This window comes from Zosterops lateralis (genome assembly GCF_965231275.1).
Source record: "Zosterops lateralis genome assembly, chromosome: 1".
NCBI lineage: Eukaryota > Metazoa > Chordata > Aves > Passeriformes > Zosteropidae > Zosterops > Zosterops lateralis.
The window spans coordinates 50545036-50563327 of record NC_139762.1 but is presented as its reverse complement, the minus strand read 5'-3'; the positions used below and the strand labels follow the sequence as shown (position 1 = coordinate 50563327).

The 18292-nt window shown below is 41.0% G+C and overlaps 1 protein-coding gene across 9 annotated transcripts in view; it reads right to left on the bottom strand.

The window, feature by feature from the left end:
* Nucleotides 1-17730, bottom strand: part of CLASP2 (cytoplasmic linker associated protein 2) — a 143584-nt gene extending 125854 nt beyond the window's left edge. For 8 of the 9 annotated variants that reach the window (XM_083862094.1, XM_083862093.1, XM_083862095.1 and 5 more), the window contains exons 1-2: nucleotides 17508-17730; nucleotides 5877-5955 (exon numbers count right to left, since the gene is read on the bottom strand). In XM_083862094.1, coding sequence (XP_083718220.1) covers nucleotides 5877-5955; nucleotides 17508-17702 — 274 coding nt within the window. In that variant the 5' untranslated portion in view covers nucleotides 17703-17730. Of the gene's footprint in view, nucleotides 1-5876; nucleotides 5956-17429; nucleotides 17460-17507 lie in introns of those variants that run through there. The other variant, XM_083862099.1, reaches the window with a different exon arrangement.
* Nucleotides 17731-18292: the final 562 nt, after the last annotated feature.

Genomic DNA, 18292 nt, shown 5'->3' with positions numbered 1-18292 from the left:
TCTCCACACCACATTAAAAGCACTTAATAAAGAGTCTCAGCTTAAATAAACTGCCCATTTGAGGCTTTTCCACACGAAAAAGTCAATCATTAAGTAAGAGAAAAGCAAAAACTTACAATGTCAGTGCCACTTACTAAATGCTGACTTCCTCAAACAAGTATTTCCAAATTCTTGGACCAACTGCTTTTAATCCAGACTCACAAAAAGAGTTAACACATGTTGCAAATTCTTACAACTGCTTTAAAACACATCAGGTAACAGAACCAGAAAAACCCTTTAAGATCATCAAGACCAACCACTAACCCAGCACCGCCAAGGCCACCACTAAACTATGTCCCTCAGTGTCACATCTACAGTACTTTCAAACACCTCCAGGGACGCTGACTCATGCTCTTCCCTGGGCAGTTACAGAGCTTGACAACACTTTCAATGAAAACATTTCTCCTAATATTCTATCTAAATCTCCCCTGGAACAACTTGAGGCCATCTCTTCTTGTCCTGTCGCTTGCTCCTTGGGAGAAGGGACTGACCTCCACCTTGTCATAACCTCTTTTCAGGGAGTTATAGAGAGCAATAAGGTCACCTCCTTTTCTCCATGCTACATAATCCACAGCTGCTCCTCATCAGCCTTGTGCTCCAGACGCTTCCCCAGCTCCCTTGCCCATCCCTGGACACACTCCAGCAGCTCAATGTCCTTCTAGCAGTGAAGGGCCCAAAACAGAACACAAGATCTGAGGTGTGACCTCACCAGTGCAGAGAGTACAGGGGGACAATCCCTGCCCTGTTCCTGCTGGTCACACTATTGCAGATACAGGCCAGGATGTCATTGCCCTGCTTGGCACACGGTGGCTCATGCTCAGCTCATGGCACACCAGCTGCACACCCAGGTGCTTTTCCTGTAGCACTGCCTGGGCTTGTTGTGACACAAGTGCAGGACCTGCCATCTGGCCTTGTTGACCCCCATAGGATTGGCCTCAACCCATTGCTCCAGCCTGTTCTGATCCCTCCACAGAGCCTTCTCACCCTCCTACACATCAACACACCTGCCCAGCTTGGTCTGATCTTCAAACTGTCTGAGCATGCCTTCCCTTCCCTTGCCCAGATAATGGATAAAAATATTAAACAGAACCAGCCCCAATGTTGAGTCCTGGGGATCTGCCACCAGTCACCAACTGGATTTAACTCCACTGACTATCAGTCTCTGGGCTCAGCCATCCAGCTAGTTTTTAAGCCATATATGTATATGTACATATACAAATATAACCTATTTGTGTTATTTTAACCGTCAATTACTTTTCCTTTAATTTTCAGAGAAGTAAAATATTTTGCAATACCTTGTAAGATTGTATGTAAAAGCTAATGTCAATATAGTTATATAACAGACCAATGGACAGTTCAATATCTGCAAAAAAAAGTCATGGTATAATACTGCACAGTGAAACTGAAGCAGATTCTCTATACCTTTACTATAGTTTTTTTCCTTTTGACAATAACAACAGGCTCAAGTTGTATTCACTTGTTTTAGAAAAGTATGAGTACACACTTTTCCCAGAAATCTTATCAGCAGACACACATGCCCCATAATTCTAATACTCTCTTTTATTTTGGATATATATGATTATTAAAATAATTAATGCAATCACCTGGGAAAAGAGACTGTGATACAGTAATTATATACTCTTATGTAACATCTCTTTTAATCACAGAAGAAGCAGTAGTTTTAAATACCAAAAGACATAACACTCAAACACTGCTTTATTTTTCCCAGAACACAGACACATAGTCTTATGACAGAATACATACCCTGGTATTTATTGCTTCCAAAGTATTTTCAAGGATCTTTAGTGGAAGTACTAAAAGAAAGATTCCAAATTTGTGTGTCTAGACTCCCAGAACACTGATGCCAGCTGCAGAGCACGCTCAATGTGGTTAATCATAAAAGGATAACACCTTAGAAAAAATTTAATGCAACATTAGATGGTTGCCTAGGAAACTGAATTAAGTCTCTTATCAAGCACTATACTTCAATCCAAAGATCACTAACGTGCTCTTTGAAATACTGGAAAATATCTGCCTATCTGCCCTACAAACATCGTATTGATTTTGCCCAAATGTAATTTATGGCATATATGTAGGTTGCAAAGACAGAGGCAGTAATAAAGCATTCATGTCTTTCACTTCATAGCAGAAGCCTGTAATGCTTAAGGGGGTGAATATGCACTGACACTAGCTGTTCTCTGCACTTAAGGAAATCTATTCCCATCAAAACAGAACGGGAAATTAAATGGGGATGAGGTGTGAAAGGTGGAATATATTTTCCCATATTGCCATTGGATAATACATTATTATACTTTCATCATTTACTGAGATCTGAATCACAAATAAAAACATCTCAGGGTCACCAAAATGCAACACTCTTTATTAAAAGAAAAATGCATTTAAGGTTGCAGGTATGTTATTAGCAAAAACAGCTATAAAAATGAAACTTCACCTAGAAAAGAGGATGCATTCTGCTTTAAAAAAGGCAGGGAACAAAGCAGGTAGGCATTTTACATCTGTCTTCCTTCACTATAGTCACAGTACAATCCCTTTTTTTTTTTTTTTTTTTGGATAATGCAAGTACCTACAATAGCTCAGTGCAATAAATGAGAAGTTAACTATAGTTGGAATATTTCAAACTAATAATTGAATTGCCTGGAAAATTTGTTATGTTTGCCTTCAAAAAATTACATACTCACATTTATTTAACCAAAATAGAGAAAATAAAATAATAAAACCCAACCATATAAAATACTACTAAGATGGTCTGTGGGGCCCTAAGAACTTGTCACTTAGCTGAACTGCTTTGCTTACACATTTCCCAACATTTTCAAGCTTGATTCCATGTTTTTTGTTTTCTCCTCATACCACCTGAACGCACTGCACATCCGCAATACATGATCACATGTGTCATTAACAATATTCAGATCAAAGAATCACTTAACTGGACATAACCAAGCTACAAAAAAACCAAAACCAACTAAAATGGCAGTCTGCATAGAATACTTGATTCTTGTCAAATGCCTAACTATGGATACGGACTGTATGAGGTTCAACAAGGCCAAATACTAGGTGTGCTGCATTTAGGCCACAACCACCACATGTTCTGCTGTAGGCTGAAGAAGTGTCTGGGAAGTCAAATTAAAAAAAGGAAGCCTGTAAGAGCTCTCTGCAAACAGCTGTGCAGAAGGAAACTCAGCTAACAGAGTGCATTTGGACTTTCACACACTTCTCAAGAAGGAGTCTTGCCCTAATGAAAAAGGCACAGAGCAAAGACACCACCCTGGAGAGTGGGCCCCAAATCCACCATCACTGCACAAGAAACTGCACAGCACAGGCTGTTGCAGTAGACAGTCTCATCCATGTATTAGGTCAGTTTTCAGGAGGCAGCTATGCAACAAAGAAATCTATCATTAATAATTACAAAAGTAATAGACCAATAAAAACAAATACAGTTATGCCATTATGAACACATGCTGCCTCTCTATGGTATGACAGATATGGCTCCCTCAACTCAAATGCACCACAACAGAAAGGCACTGAAAGGGGAAACAGTTATATACCAGAAAAAGCTCCACTATGTCTCTGAGCTGGGGCAGGGATAGCAGGGGACAGGCATGGAAGAGATCCATAAATAGAAACTGGCAGTCAGGAAGGTAAGAAATGTTGGCTCACCTCTGGAACACAAGATCTAGAGCAAGCACTAAGTTTTTCAGGCAACCAGTCCTAAAGAGTTTTGCATACTTAAGTACTTCTGCAGAACACTGCAAAAGTCAAAGATCTATGTGGGTCAGAAGCTAAACAGATAAAGCTGTAGGAAAATGAGGTGACAAGGCAGACACTGAAGATATCATGTGCCTCAGCTGGCTCTAACCTGCAAGACTCCTGCTGATGAAGGAGTTATCACTGCCTGTTTCTCCTGTCCTTAATTTCTTCTCAGACATCTGCAACCAAATCACTGTCAAATACAAGTCTTTGGTCTGACTTACTGGAGTCAGATTACATTAGAAGGCAAATCTGCAGAGACAGAAGAACGTGATTTAGGAAACTCCTGGTTCTTTTAAGTTTTCTTGAAGGAAGCAGCTTTCTGGTTCACCAATGTGCTTTTAATTACTCTCATAAGCCATGGACTATACAAACCCCAGATACTTCAAATAATGTTTTTATATTACTGCTTCACTGACAAAAACCAAAAATTATTCCGATCATGTTATGAAACTAAGAGAGAGAGCTACCAACTGAGGAAAATGCCTGTCACTCTTTTAAAAAGTGACCTACAACACTGTTTTCTGCCTTTACTGAGACTATGATTTCAGCATCTGTTAGGTTTGTTTATACAGAAGTTGATAATGAACAACAGTAACTTGCATATTCTAGAGGTCTTGATTCTGGAGATGCTCTGAGGACCAATTTCAGTTGAAGGCACTACTACCTAGCTTAACCAAAGAATATTTCTACAATATACACCTTCATATGTTACATGTGTTTGACAGTCACCTAGTGTTAGTACTCTCTTACTTTTTAATATAAATACTACTGAAATTTGTATCTTCAATTTGCTCATAATCTCAAACTATTCAACTACTGTGACAAGAAAAGCCCAAACCAACAACAGGATTTTCAAACTATTCTCTGATAGCTCATACTTAAAAAAACAGAGAAAAATTGAAAAAGCTTCCTGACCGTCCTTTAATAATGTGACTGTAATTTTAGGTTTTACAGAGTCTTAAAATAAAAATCAAAACTTAGCCAAACTCTGGAGCAAAACAGTGTTTGTAGCTACAAATGGAGACTATTCAGAAATCAATACTGTGCACAGCACAATATGCCTCCAGTTCCCTTACACTGCTCCAATATAAAATTAACCAGCCAAAGAAAAACTCTCCACAACAAAACAGATTCAAATTCTGTAGCACTCTACTGCAGTAGTTCCACAGAATGCTGAAATACGCTTTCAATTAATTTAGTTAGCAGCTTGTCATAAATTATACTTTGTATTCCTGAACTTTGAAAATTTATTTCAAAGCCCTTGAATACAAAACTAGACATGTAAAGAAGAGGAAGCTTAAAATTTTGACAATTTGAGATTGCTGGAGTCAGGGAACGTGATGTAATTTATCTCATGCAAATTTTTAAAAAGGACATTAACTAGAAGCTTCTGTTAAAAACAGCCAGTGCTATAACACCAATGTTAACGTCCTAATATCACTATCTCTTTTCAAAGCCAGCAGCAAAATGAGTTGAGTAGTGTAGTTTGCTTGTATCTCCCAGAAAAAAGGTCTCATACTCCAGCACCTGTAGATCCATTAATCTGAAATTCACTTGAGTAAACATTTCCCATAGGAATAAGAGTCAGTACTTTTTTTCATCCCATAAAAACTTTAGACTGCTAAAAGCTACAGTAAAGTTATCTAACAGGAGGTGGACCACATAATCCTCTGAGACTACACGCCTCAGCAGACAAAGCTCTGATTAAAGTGATCTGCAAATCAAACCTACCATCTTTAACACAAGTTAAAGATAATACCTGTGTTTCAATGTAATTTTAGATTACTGTCTCAGGATGTGGTAAGCAACCATACAGCATGGAACTAATTACTGGAAAGGCACCCCTGGAACTTTCAAAAAAATCCCAATCACCACCTAAGAAATCAGTGACAAATGAATACTGACATGCTACTGCACAATTATTTCAATTCCAACACCAGTAAAATGCCTGCCAGTACATTATAATTAGCTCAAGAAGCTTCCGACATGTTCCAATTCAGCTGCTAAGAGAGGGGAGGGAAGTGTATTTTACTGTTTTGTCTTAAGAAAAGAAGTTGTATTTCACTTACCAGTTCCTATATAGGGTTTAAAGCGTCCTGATAGTCTGTCAACAAAGGCACCTAAAACATCTAATCCCAGTAGTGCTACCTGTTGAAACAAAAGCATTAGGCATTATAAACCAGATCAATGAGGGATTTTTAAGAATATACTGCAAATAACTTAGACATATAAATGCAAGTATGCTGAAAAACTATCTTAAAGATAAATCAAAGTTTCAGTTGAAGAGCTAATAATTCCTTCAAAGTTCCAAGACAAACTTATCAGAATATGTTTGGAATGGATTGAGTTTATTTACATATGCCAGAGCAAATCCTATTTTTGAATTCTTATCTTAAAACAGAATAAAATAAATATTAGAAATCCAGTGTTTTTGTAATTTCAACTACAAAACCCAAACAAAGACATGGTTTAAAGGTTTCCCAGATGCTAAGAGCTTACTCCAACAGCTTACTTCTGGCCACTTAGCTCATCCACTAAGGTCATTACATCATTTTCCAAACTCCCAAAAGAAAATAACTGAGAAGCTAATTGCGCTTTCCCTAGTGGTCCAGACTAGACCATTTGTCCACCTGCTTGTTAAGCTAGGAAGCCTAATTTTTCATTCGCTCTTTAAAAAAATAATAAAGAACCCCCTCAAATCAAATAAAAAGAACATGAAAAATTAAACCAAAACCAACTCAATACACAAAAAAAAAAAAAAAAAAAAAAAAAAAAAAAAAAAAAAAAAACCAAAAACAGAAAAAAAAAAGGAAATGCAAAATACTGCTGGAGTTTTGAGGAATTTCCCACCCATGAACAAAAGCCAGATGAGACAACAATATCCACTAATATAGAAACAAAAACACAAACAGAAATTATCAGTTAGACTAAACTATTTTAAGAAGTCAGGACACTTCTTTTGCTGTTTACTATCCTGCATATTGTTCCAAGACTCCCTTCTTCATTTCCTCCAACAGCTCATAAGGAACACCAGAACCTGCATTTTCACAACTTGTAGTTACCTCAATTTGCTGCTGCCCATGAAGGTGCAAATGGAACAACTATTTGTCAAAGGAACAACCTCCTCAAGCTTGGGCATTCCTTACAGCTTTTCCTCCTCTTTATTTTCTAGTAAGACATGAACTGCACATTTCCCCCCCATGAACTCATGACTAGGATTACTCTCCTTTATTAGTTGTTTATCTTCATAAAATTTGGATCTGTATATTTTGGACCCCTCTGTTTCCTTGAGATGCCTATCTTTCACTATTATCCACATTAGGCAGCAGGCCAGAAAAAAAATCTGACTGGATATGCATGTGATACACATGGCCCACGCACACAACATCATATGAGCCTTGTTTCCATAGGAAACTAGACAAATAAGGTCCCCATAAAACCCAGGATGAGAAGCAGAAGCAACTGCACAGTGAAGCTGGTTTTAATAAACTCAGCATTAGTACAACAGAGCTTCTTTTAAAAAGGAGATACAAAACTGAGTTTGCCGTTAGTACAACTTACCTGGACACAATTCTAATATATGATAAAACACAGGATAGCATAAATAAGTGGATGGCATCACCAGCTTAAATTAATATACTGCCAACAAGTGACTCTATCTACAGATGAGGAAAACAGAATACTGTAACTAGTAACTTACTTAGACAAAAAAAAAAATTTAAAAAAATTAGCTTTTATGGTAATGTCAAGGCTTTCCACAAGGTTTTTCCTTTAATGTTATTTTCCAGATTATCAAACAATATGAAACCATAGATCCAAAAGCTCCATTTAAAAACCAGTATCTGAAAAAAAAATAAAAAAATCCTTCTGGATCCATTGTTTTCCTATGCTTCTGTTTCCTGACTACAAACCCCACCTGAGACTTGTAATGGCAATTTCCATGTATGTGTTTTGCACAAACAGGAGCCTTTCCTTCTGAAAATATACTTTTAAAAAAGTCTCTCTCTTCTCTGCATGTTTGATTATCTTTGCAAAATCTGTCTTGAAGACTTCTATCCTCACAAAGAACAGCAACTCAGAAACTCAGAGTAAAGCACACACACATGAGCTTTACCTCGTGAAAAGCCCTCTGTGGTCTGCAACTTTGAAGAGGTAACAGGTATGAAAAGTCTTGATAATTGGAGAGTTAGAATGTGTGGCCACAAGCTGAAGTAAGGGGAAACTGCTGTAGCTACAAAATTTGCTTTCATTCCCACATTACCAAACAAGTCAGCTGAACCACACAACTACAGAGAATAGCAAATGAACTACCACCTGCTGGTTTTGTAAATCACTTTTAATATTTCTCTGTTCTGATACATAATGCTCTAAGCTTCAGCATCTCTGGGTACATATCATCTGTGCAGCATTCAAGCAGCCCTTTGGAAGGACTCCTCAATTTGTATGGGGTCACATAAACAGCATTCCAAAACAGAAAAATTGTAACTTGAGGCAGAACTTAGAGGTCCTGCAGGAGACCTGCAACAAAGAGATTCCAAGTTGTGAGGCACTTTGTGGGACCATTTACCAACACAGGCCCTCCACTATCAAAAACCTTTCACCAGCATCACTGCTCTTTCCCCAACAGCCCCAATGAAGGATGAATGCCTTCTGGGATTAAAATCAATGGATTTGTTTCTTACTCTGCATTCATTAAGCCTTTTGCTTGCTGTCTAGAAAGAGCCTTTGTATGTTGAGACTGATTCATCAGCTCACCATTGTTTGAAGCGTTTAAACAGTGCTTTTAAAGTTCATAGGGGAAAAGAAATTTAGGCTCATTTGAACTGGAGCTGGCTAGTTGCTATTCTTTAACAAGTCAATATTAAGCCCATCCTTGACTTCTCAGATCACATCAAAGTTGCCAAACCAACTGAGAAATACGTTATCTGTTCTGGATAAAAAAAGACCAGACTCTTTAGTGAAATCAAGATGTTCCAACCAAAAAACAATTATGAATAGAACCAGTGATTAGTAATTGAGCCTATTCTTTCTCTGCAGCTTGTTCCTTTTCTAGCTTTCCTTCTGCACACACTTTCCAGCACTGCCCCTGCTCTTCTGTGGACAACTTCCAGGCACCTAAGTTTTCTGCTAGAAAAAGAAATACCGTTTTTCAAACCATACCTGGATAACCATGGATGCTTAGTGTTATTTTCATGGTAATTCTGTAATTTCCTATCCCTGTGGGAGACAGCTAGGGGCAGGACACTACCAGGAAAACATCTCTACTCCTGTAAGTTGCCAAATGACCTTAATACAAATGTCCTTGGATTTGGTCATAGAATCTCTGTACATGGAAATATGGATTCTGTAGATTGGGATCTGTGAACTAGTCATGAGAATCTAATGGGGGATTATGGAGGTCACTATCTGGAACTCTAAAGAATGAAGTTAAGGCACTGGACTTCCTGTCACCATGGGGACAGCTGTGGTATCACTAACAATTACTGACAAACAGGATACTGCATGCCAAACAACTACGCCCTGCAAGAGCAAGCATTGTTCCAGGGCTGCACTGCTGGAACAAGATATATGCAAAAACTTCATGAGGTTTTTTTTTTTTAAAAAGTATTGTCAACCAAGACCCAAGGTACACTTTCTTAATTCTCAATCTCAAGAACCTTGCAAGCAGCTCGATGTGAAACAAAAATGTTTATGTTCATAAAGTATCTTGTGCTTTGCTTTTTCAGGTTTCATATTCTTAGTTGTCTCTACTCATCTTTCAGGACACACTTCTGCTCCCCTATTCCATATTTCTTGCTGCCTTTACTGTTTCCCACTCCAATTCTATCTACTTCCCCCATTCTGCTGAGATCTACCCGTATTCCATTCCCTCCCTTAACTCAAAAGCTTGCAGTCACCCTAAAGCATGCCCTTTGCCCCATGGGTAGAAGGACACTTCCATTTTCCTGGGTCATTTCTTCAACCCCTGTGGTTCTCAGTCCCAGTCATGTCATCTTCAGACTCCACTCTCACTGCCACTCAGCAACAGTTGGACAGCTGCCTCTGCTGACAGAAGCCAAAACTGCAGCCCCAGCTGCTAAAGCTACCACGTATATCATCTGTACTTCAGATATTTTAGCTGACAAGAAAGCACTATTTCCATTCTCTTGCTTGTGTCACCTTCAAGGGCACTAATGACACGCTTCCAGTTGCAATGGTATGTTGGGGTTTTTTAAACATAGATCACACTGCAAGGAGAGAGCAGAGTTGCTTGTATCTAACGCAGCCTTCAAGCTCAACACCTAGAGTCCAAGTTCATTAGCAAATACAGAGCCCCCTCTACCTAAAAACACAAGGCTACTGCCTTCAAAATGATGTTTTGCAACTATACTCTGGACAACAAGGTGAGATTCTCCTAAGTATCCAATCTTTGCTACAGTTAAAACTACCTACCAGCTAAAACCTCATTGTCTCAAAAGGGGCATAGACTATCAAACCTCTGATAACCTTCTCTCCATAATTCTCCTCTGATGGTCAACCACAGAACATTACAGCACCGCAGTGCAATCAACCACACTACCAGAGGATTGCTCAACATATTTCATTTTATTTGACCATAAATCACCCATACTTACCTACAGAGTGACAAGTGTATCTCTGCACTGAAAAGGCTTGGTTTCTTCAGGGGACCTTTCAACAGGCACAATTCTGGGATGTCCCTGTTATGTTGACCTCTCCTGTACTGCAGCCAGCACAAGTGAGCATAGTGCTCTCATAAAAAATTTAGAGGTTGTTAAAAAAAAAAAAAGGAAATATGCTTTAATGCCCTTTCCCCAAGTTGGGAACTTTAGCTTCCTATCATGTCTGCCTGCATAAATTAAGAAACATTTGCCCAATTTTGAAGAACACACTGATGTAACACTCAAAATGATCACTGGAAAATTCAGACTGCAAATGTGATCTCCAAACTGCTCTGTATTATGTGGACAATACAGTATTCTAAAATTTGTATACTGCCTCCAGCTTGATCCATTACAGGAACATCTCCAGTTTGCTTCACTTGTCCATTAAACATTCTTCCCTTATCTATTGTAATATATTTTTCATAAATATTGTCCAAGGATTGTGAGCAAAATCCAGAAATATATGATGCAGCAACACCTGCCACTGTAAGCCTTTTTTTTTTTTTTTTTAGATTGTCTGATAAAAACTTTATTTGCTGCATTGGAAAAAGTTTCAAAACAGAGCCTCTTTACAAGCAGGGTTCAGTGGGAAGACAATGAGATGTATGGTATTTCTCTTTCAAATAAATAATTAATTAAAAAACATTTTTCCCTAAAGAAAATTGCAGTCAAAAGCCATTCTAAGCACATTGATGGTGCAAAACAAAGAAACACTTTATTTTAGGACTCAGTTCTTCCATAATAATTTAATTCTTTTTGTGCCCAAGGTCTCTTATTTCCTTTCCCATTTCCTCTTATTTAAATTGTATCAAATATACAGTAACCCCCATTCTCTGCTACTTACTCCCACCCCTGCACCAGCTGCTCTGCTGTGGGAAGAGAAGCATCCATGCAGCAGAAGAGCAGCCCACTTCAGGAAACCAGCCTAACAAATGAACACGAGAAGGCATCCTCTCTCATCTGCACCTCCTCCCTGAGCCTGTGAGCTGTGCAGCCCCACGAGCACTCCCATCAGAGCAATGCAGGCACGATGCACCAGCACCACTCCTCAGCCAGGACAAACTGCTTGCATCAGCAGCGCTGATAAAATCGCTCGGCTCACACGCGCTGACTGCTGCGAGCTCTGCGCTGAAGGATGCACTTCTCCTCTTACACACTGCAGAGGGCTTGGAAAGGCTCTCTACCCACATCCAAGCCAATCAAACTGCAGGCTAAAAGTGATGGTCCTGTTATCCCTCTCGACCTGCAGACATATTTGATCTGGTGCACTCAAATCTCCTGTAACGTGAATCAAATCAGCTTCCTGAAACACTGGAAAATGAATTCAACATTGACAAAAAGTTAATTGCCTCAAGAACAACAGTGAGAACAGAACACCTGGCCACATGAGCAGCAGAGCTGCTGTTTCAACGGTGAGTTCAGTTAGGCTGGATAACACAAACTGAAGTTGCAGAACAACTGAGAACTGTCAATTCCACCTCTGGAAAGGATGCCTAAGACTCTGAGACTATATATTCCTCATTCCCAATTAAAGACCAGACAAAATTAGTTTTAATTAAAATAATTAAAACTTTTTGCAAGTGTCCCTCGTCTTCAGAAGACCTATTTGATTATTTGGCTAATATTCAATTGTTGACGAAATGTACCATGAGCAGAACATAAATAATACATGAAAAAAATAGTAATTATTATTCAAGAAGGAATCAAATAATTTGGTTTGAAAACTGAAACTGGCTTCATATATGGACAGGTCAAACCACACTTTCATTACACAGAAAAAAAAGAAAGTCGCTCCCACACAGCCAAGATCAAACAAAACTTGAAGAAAGAATGAAATTCAGCAAAGAACTAATTTCTTCTTCAACAAAGACATTTAAATTACCACTGTTTGCTAACACAGACTAAGGAATTACCAAGATCTACACAGTAACTGAAAAATAAAGGTTTAGCTGAGTCCTCCTCTTTTATTCCCTTTCTCTGTCCTGCATGTTAGTCCTACAACTCACTATGGCATTTGCCTTTTGTGTAGCATATTGGCTCATGTTCCACTTCATATCCAAAACAACCCACACATTTTCTTCCCAAGGTCTGCTACTCAATCACACACCCCACATCCTGCATTTGTGCATTCAGTTATCTGTAATCCAATGTGCGACCTCACATTTTTGATCTCTGAACTCTCTTTTTTCAGATCTCAGTATCCCCCATATTGTTCAGATAATTTTAAATTGTAGCTTCCACCTCACACACATACGTGCAGTCAGCCAAGTTTTAACTGCTGCCATTTCTTTGCAAGTACTTCAGACAAGCATCCTAACCACTTGTCTTGACCTATTTGCAAAATTACAGTTCATACCTTCCCTTCCCTTATGGAAATTGAAAGCTCCTCCTGCTGGCCTTTTGTCGAACTAAAGACAAACCAAAATAAATACTTGCCAAACCAAGGAAATACAAAAATGCAACTCCAACATTACTGGTACTTTAGTATCTTTTGGTATTGAGACAAACAAATCTCAGAAAAAAATCTCACTTTTCAAGACACATGGAGTAAGAGATAATTCTAAGGATTTGCCTAAAAGAAACAGTTTATCCACACTACAGAAAGAGATAGAGCAAAATCAGATTTTCTTCTTCCCATGGCAAACAATCTACTGCATAAAACCAGTGATTATTACTTTTCTACTGCAGCTGAGGAATAAAACAAGCTGGGATACTGACCACAAACATAAGAAATCCAAAGGTGACTCGCAATCACAAACATTCCTTATTACTCTTCTCATATAAAATTAACTTGAGAAACTACCACCATTTTAGTCATAGGTTTTTTCTTAGTTCTGATCAGGTGTGACTTGTTTAAAGAACCAAAAGGTGGCTTTATTGCTCAAAAAATAATTTAAATGAAGGTAATTGTTCAATTTTGGTGTTCTTAAAAAAACCCACAACATCCTAACAGCCAAGAGTAGATTTGCAAATATCTACTTTAAAAGCAGTATTTCCCCATCCCACATCTCCTCAGCAGAAATTCAAAGCAGATTTCCAGATTACTTGAGTCAGACATAGAACAGTTGAGTCACCAGACTGCACAGTTAGATAATCTTGTAATTATTTCAAGTGACTACTGAGTATAAAAGAAACCTAACACATGTTAAACAAAACTCATGTATACAAAGATGAAGATCCAGGCTAACCCAGTAACACCAGCAAATATCCATCAGTAGTAGCACCCTCAGAATGGGTAACTAATTCACTGTTTGAAGTTCACCTGAGAGTCCAAACACAAACAATAGCGCTGTTCCCATCTCCTGAGATTGCAAAGTATTTCAGTTTGAGACCAAATACCAGCAGAATAATTCTATCACTCAACTCTTAATACTTTGCATTCAACTTACCTACTCCTGTTTCTCACAACCCTGGGAAAACAGTTGAGAGAGGGGGGATAGGGATTGACATACACCCAAAATCCAAAATCTCTGCATTGTAGGAGGAGACAGATTAGACCAAACCACTACAAAATAAACCAGATCACCAAGCAAACAATTTTCAGTCCAGTGAGGAATTATATCATTCCAGTGAGATACAAAATAAAAGTCTAAATTATGCACATCTTCTGTGAAGTCCTTGACGTTGCAAAGCTCGAGAGTCTTTGTAAGCCAATTTATCACTGCATAGACACCAAAACTGAAGTACTCCTAATTCAACATTGACTCATCCCTCTCTAGGTCATTCCCTATGTTCTGCAACCAATTTTCACTACAACTCTGAACCACCTGCAGATGAGTCAACACATTCTTAATCCCACCTCTTTGTTTTACCAGTAACTCAAGCTAGTAATTGTGTTTTCCACTTCAATGAGCTAGATGAACTCAGAAATTTTCCTATCTGCTCTCTCAGTTTGGAATTGCCACGTTGTTTATTAAATAACTACAAAGGGTTGCAAACTTCAGAACAGCAAAAGCACTGTCTGTTTTATGTGGCCAAAACCCTTTGGAGATGAGTTAATTCAACCTTGCTGATAACTAGCCCATATTTAGAATTACAGAATCATTTAGGAAAAGGCCTTTAAGATCATTGAGTCCAGCTTGTTTACTGAATACTCACTCTCTTTTTTTCCCCCATTCATTATCAAGTCTGTTAAGCCAACCCTCCTACTACCTCCAGAGTCTTTCCCTTCTGGTTACACGAGCCAAAAACTTTCAAGGTGGCATATCACAGAAAGTTTTCTCTGCACAGGCACAGTTCAAGAGTTCAGACCAGATCTCCCAGATCACGCATCTCCTCTTTCAGTATGGTCAGCAGAGTGTACTGCATGCAAGAACTGAGCTTTCAGTGAGAATAAAACATATGGCACATTCAGGGCAACTCACAGTAGTTACCCCCTTATTATCCATATCCATCACCAAGAGCAGAAATAATGCTCCCCCTCAAAACTTCCTCCAGCATTCCCCACTTGTATCTCCAATTCATCCAGCTCAGCAGTTCTGAGCCTCCAGCCATTATCACTGCTTGTGATATCACCAGTCACGTCGACTGGGAGGGATTCATTACTTTGGGACTCTGGAGACCTGCAAGACCGTTACCAAGATAGAAAAGAAAGATGATAAGCAGAATTGTTTAAGTGCTCTATGTATCCATTTCCCAGTAAATGGTGACCAACAATGTATTAAATAATACAGCAACCAAAAATCACTACTTTTTTTTGAGAAGACACAAAAGTCTGTGGCATTCACTACTTTCTACTGTTCAGGGCCTGAGTGCGATAACAAACCAGGATGCAACATCTAAATGTGTAACATCTATGGGATGTTGCATGAGACAAAATATGCAAGTAAAACAGAAGCCATTTTTCTTGAATATTAATCTTCATTTTGAAGCAGCACATGCTGGCAGGCACCACCACAGCCAGGAACACTGGAACTGACCACGAGCAAAACACCCAAGATCTTGTGCAGCTGCTGTGAATATAGTCACAGAATCTTCCAAGCTGGAAGGGACCCACAAGAACCATCAGGCTCAGCTCTTAAGTGATGGCCCCTACAAGGGTCCAATCAGTGACTAACACCGTGCTCTAACATACCCGACATGCTTTGAAACACAACAAAGAGCCACCAGTGAGCAAACATAGAGAAGATGTAACAAAAATACTTCAATGATTTTGCAAGCTATCTTTAAAATTCTTACAATGAGTATTACATGCAGAGTATTACAAATACATTCTGCATGCCTCTTTTCAGTGGTACCCACACACGTAATAAGGGCAACAGGCTCAAACTGAAACACAAAAGTTCCATCTGAATACAAGGGAAAATTTCCTTTACTTTGAGGGTGACAGATGACTCGAACAAGCTGCCCAGAGAGGTTGTGAGGTCTCCTCTGGAGATATTCAAAACCCACCTGGCTGTGATTCTGTGCAACCTGCTGTAGGTGGACCTGCTTTAGCAGGCAGGTTGGAGTATGGGATTTCCCTTCTGTGACTGATGCTTGCAGAGCACTGCATAGTTCTCATTCATCCTACAGTCCAAACAGGTAAGTTCTGTCACCTTACATCAACAGCAAGCAAAATGTCTTGCACTACGAAAAATATATCTTGAAAATGGAATTTCAGGTCTTAATGCCTAATTCTATTAATTTATAAGTGCAGGAAGAAACTTTCACATTACCCTGTTAAGTAGCTAGCTCTCTTCATGAAAAGGAGTATTTTTAAAGATCTGTCTATGTTTTGCAATAATCAATTGCATCACCTACAGCTGCCCTCAGATGATGAGTTTAAAGGCAAATAAATTATATTTGTCCAGCACATGCTACTTCCTCAAGCTAACCTGACCTTTACTGACATACACGCTTCCAAAATAAATAAATCATATGCGCAAATGGAGTTAAGCCTTTATTATTTTCACACCTCAAACTGCGAAGTTGCTACGTGCAGACGCTGGCGGATTAAACTCAATGGGGGGGTGAGAATACCTATTTCAGGAACATACTGCCCTTCGAGCTTACTCTGTGGCCTCCTGCTGCGTCTCAGAAAATAGGGAAAAAGGGGGAACAGGCCCGCTGCGGTGAGTGTAAAGGTGCAAAGTGCGGGCGGCTCACGCCAGGCGGGCAGGGCGGAGCCGGAGCCCCGGGCACACAGCGCGGCCCCGCAGCGCCCCCCGGCGGCCGCGCCGCGCACACGCACCGCGGGGAGGAGAAAATACAAAATAAATAAATAATTTTAAAAAAAAAAATCGCCAATGCGAACACGATTGTCCTTGGCACTAAAACTGCGCTGTCAATCGCCTTATCGGCTGACCGACGTCAGAAGAACTCGCAAGTGTTAACACTGCGAGGGAGCGATCGCTCTTTCCCCGTGGCTCCCTCTAAAAGACACACACACACAGGGAAAAAGCAAAACGTGAGTCATCATCGGGCCGCCGTCAGGATACTGTACAACTTCCCAGGCACGGGAAAGTCACCTAAACACGATATAAACAACCTTAAACTTACAGTGGGGAACCCCAAGAAGCCAATTATTCCTTAAATCACCTAAAACACACACACCGTGATAGAAATCCGGTGGAGCGGCACTCTTTACGGCCTGCGGAAAACGATGGCAATCCCATGAAACATTACACCCAAGTACAGAGACCATGGAATGGGAGTGGTAGAGAGAAAAAAAAAAAAGAAAAATAATCATCACCTATCTTGATTCTGAGCAAGAAACACAGCCCGAGTGTGTACTATAGTTGCGGGGGGGAGGGGAGTTTAACATTATGCTGTAAAAAAACCCTCAAATCCAAACCAAAACCAAACCAAAACACCACCTAGCCAACGATAAAGGCGAAACCAAAACCCCTATTACTGTTTATTTAAGGACTGGCGGATAGAACCAATAGAACATTAACCAGCCTTCCAAAATTTCGGAATTCCCCTTTGTTCGGGGGAGGGATGGAACTGGCACAAACGCGGTTTTACTTCTGCTCTTACCTGAATCAGAAAGTCACCCGGGGCTCTGTCCCTCCCTACCATGATGAATCATGGTCTCCCCGCACCGAGCAGCCTCACCTTAAAATTACTGGAGTTGACCCAGGCTGTTAACTCGTCGATCACTTTGTCCAGGCGCTGCTGGTCCTGCTCCACGTCGGGGGACCTGGCCGGGTCGCCCAGGTACTCCAGCAGCTCCTGGCCGACCTGCATCCTGCGGCCCACGTCCTTCTGCTGGACCTGCTCGCAGAAATAATCCATGCCGGCAGCCTCCATCTTCCGAAAAGTTTCTTGTTGGGCGAGAGGAGGCCCTCAGCGGCGTTAGCGCGGGCAGGGCAGGGCGGGCGGACAGGCCCGCCGCCCTCATGGAGCCCCGGCTGCCCGCCCCGGGCCCGGGCCCGCGCCCGCCGCCCCCATGAGCGCCGCCGGCCCCAGGGGAGCCCCTGGAGGGGAGGGACCGCGGGCTTCTCCGGGAGCTCCTCACTCCTGCTCACGGCTTTCCAGCCGCCCCCGCGCCCTCCCGAGAGATCCCGACAGGACCTCCTCCTCTTCCCCGGCCGGGAACGGGAAATAGAGCTCGGGAAGAGGCTCGGCGGGTCCCTGCGGGAGGCGCTCTGCCTCCTCTCCTCCCGCCCGAGGAGGGATCTCCGGGCCGCCCCTCAGGGGCACCGGGGCGCACCGCTCATGCTCCCGACGCCGCGGCCTCCGCTGCCTCCCAAACTTTGGTCCCGGCGGGTCCCAGCGCCGCCCGCTGCCCTCCACCGCCAGCCGGAGCGGAGACGGGAGAGTCCCCCCGAGAGCCGCGCACGCCTCGCCGCGCCTTCCCCTTCCCCCGCCGGGCTCTGCGGCCGCAGCGCCGCCTCCGT